The 1,070-nt window shown below is 58.4% G+C and overlaps 1 protein-coding gene across 3 annotated transcripts in view; it reads right to left on the bottom strand.

Moving 5' to 3' along the window:
- Tcp11l2 (t-complex 11 like 2) overlaps positions 1 to 1,070 on the bottom strand; it is a 33,491-nt gene that overhangs the window by 14,958 nt on the left and 17,463 nt on the right. For all 3 annotated transcript variants that reach the window (XM_023717092.1, XM_023717080.1, XM_004623930.2), the window contains one exon: positions 817 to 1,037. In XM_023717092.1, the coding sequence (XP_023572860.1) occupies positions 817 to 1,037 (221 nt within the window). The remainder of the gene's footprint in view (positions 1 to 816; positions 1,038 to 1,070) is intronic.

Below are 1,070 nucleotides of genomic sequence, written 5' to 3'. Positions count from 1 at the left end.
CTGGCCACACACACACACACACACACACACACAAATAAATAAAATTTAAAAAAAAAATTAAAAAAAAAAGAAGAAAGGATGAGGCAGGGAGATGCCAAGGAAAGCCCATCCTCAAAGTCTGGGAGCCCTGGGCATACACCCTGCGTATGCTAGAGGGGGACAGCCACCTCCCCCAGGGGTGTGCGGGCTGCAGGGGGCACTCACTCTGCGAGCGTGAGGAGCCCCACAGCTAGATACCACACACAGCAATGAGAGGGCCAGAAGCAAAGTCTGAGGTGTGCAGGATGAGCAGGGCTCCCAGATGCACAAAACCTTCTGTGCAGACAGGGAAGGCGTCCTGGAGGCCATCAACCTGCGCAAGCCACAGGGGGAGCTGCAGAGGGGGTGGGTGGATGTGCAGGGAGGGGACAAAGGGGACAGAGCTGTGCCGACTCCCCACCGGCACAGCATCCTTACCCTTTAACTCCTACTGCTGACGCAACCGACAGCTGGTTGGTCTGAGCTGCGCACACATCCGTGGCCACTGGCTCCTGCTTATCTAGTATTCTAGGGTCAAGAACTCCTCTGGGAGAGCAGTCTTTCCTTACTTCCTCATGCCCACATTTCCTTTTGGTTGGTTTGTCTTCTGAGACAGGATCTTGCTATCAGTTTGCGTCGGCCTGGCCTTGCCAGGGACCGGGGCCACGCTCCAGCTCACAGTGAGCCTCCTGCCTCGGCTCCTGAGGGCCGAGGTGTGTGTGACCACGTCCAGCCCCACATCTTCCTCTGAAGGAATTCCAAGTGCCCTTGGCCCAGGCCAGTGGCAGCCCTGCTCACCTCAGCATGGCCACGATGCTGCCAGTGGCCTTCAGCTCCCGGATGTCCTGGTCCCGCACGGGCGCACACAGCTTGCCCATCATGCCGATGACATAGGCGGCCAGGCCTGGGACATCCACGGCACCGTGCGCAGCCTGCTGTCTGATGAGGTCCGTGTCCAGCACCTCACAGATCTGGGTGCGGAGCCGGTTCCCACCCGGAGTGAGGAAAGAGAGGAGGATCTACAGAGCCAGGGAAAGCAAGACAAGAGCATC

The sequence above is a fragment of the Octodon degus genome, unplaced genomic scaffold (genome assembly GCF_000260255.1).
Source record: "Octodon degus isolate 3935 unplaced genomic scaffold, OctDeg1.0 scaffold00004, whole genome shotgun sequence".
In the NCBI taxonomy this organism is placed as follows: Eukaryota; Metazoa; Chordata; class Mammalia; order Rodentia; family Octodontidae; genus Octodon; species Octodon degus.
This window is presented reverse-complemented; position numbering and strand designations above follow the sequence as displayed.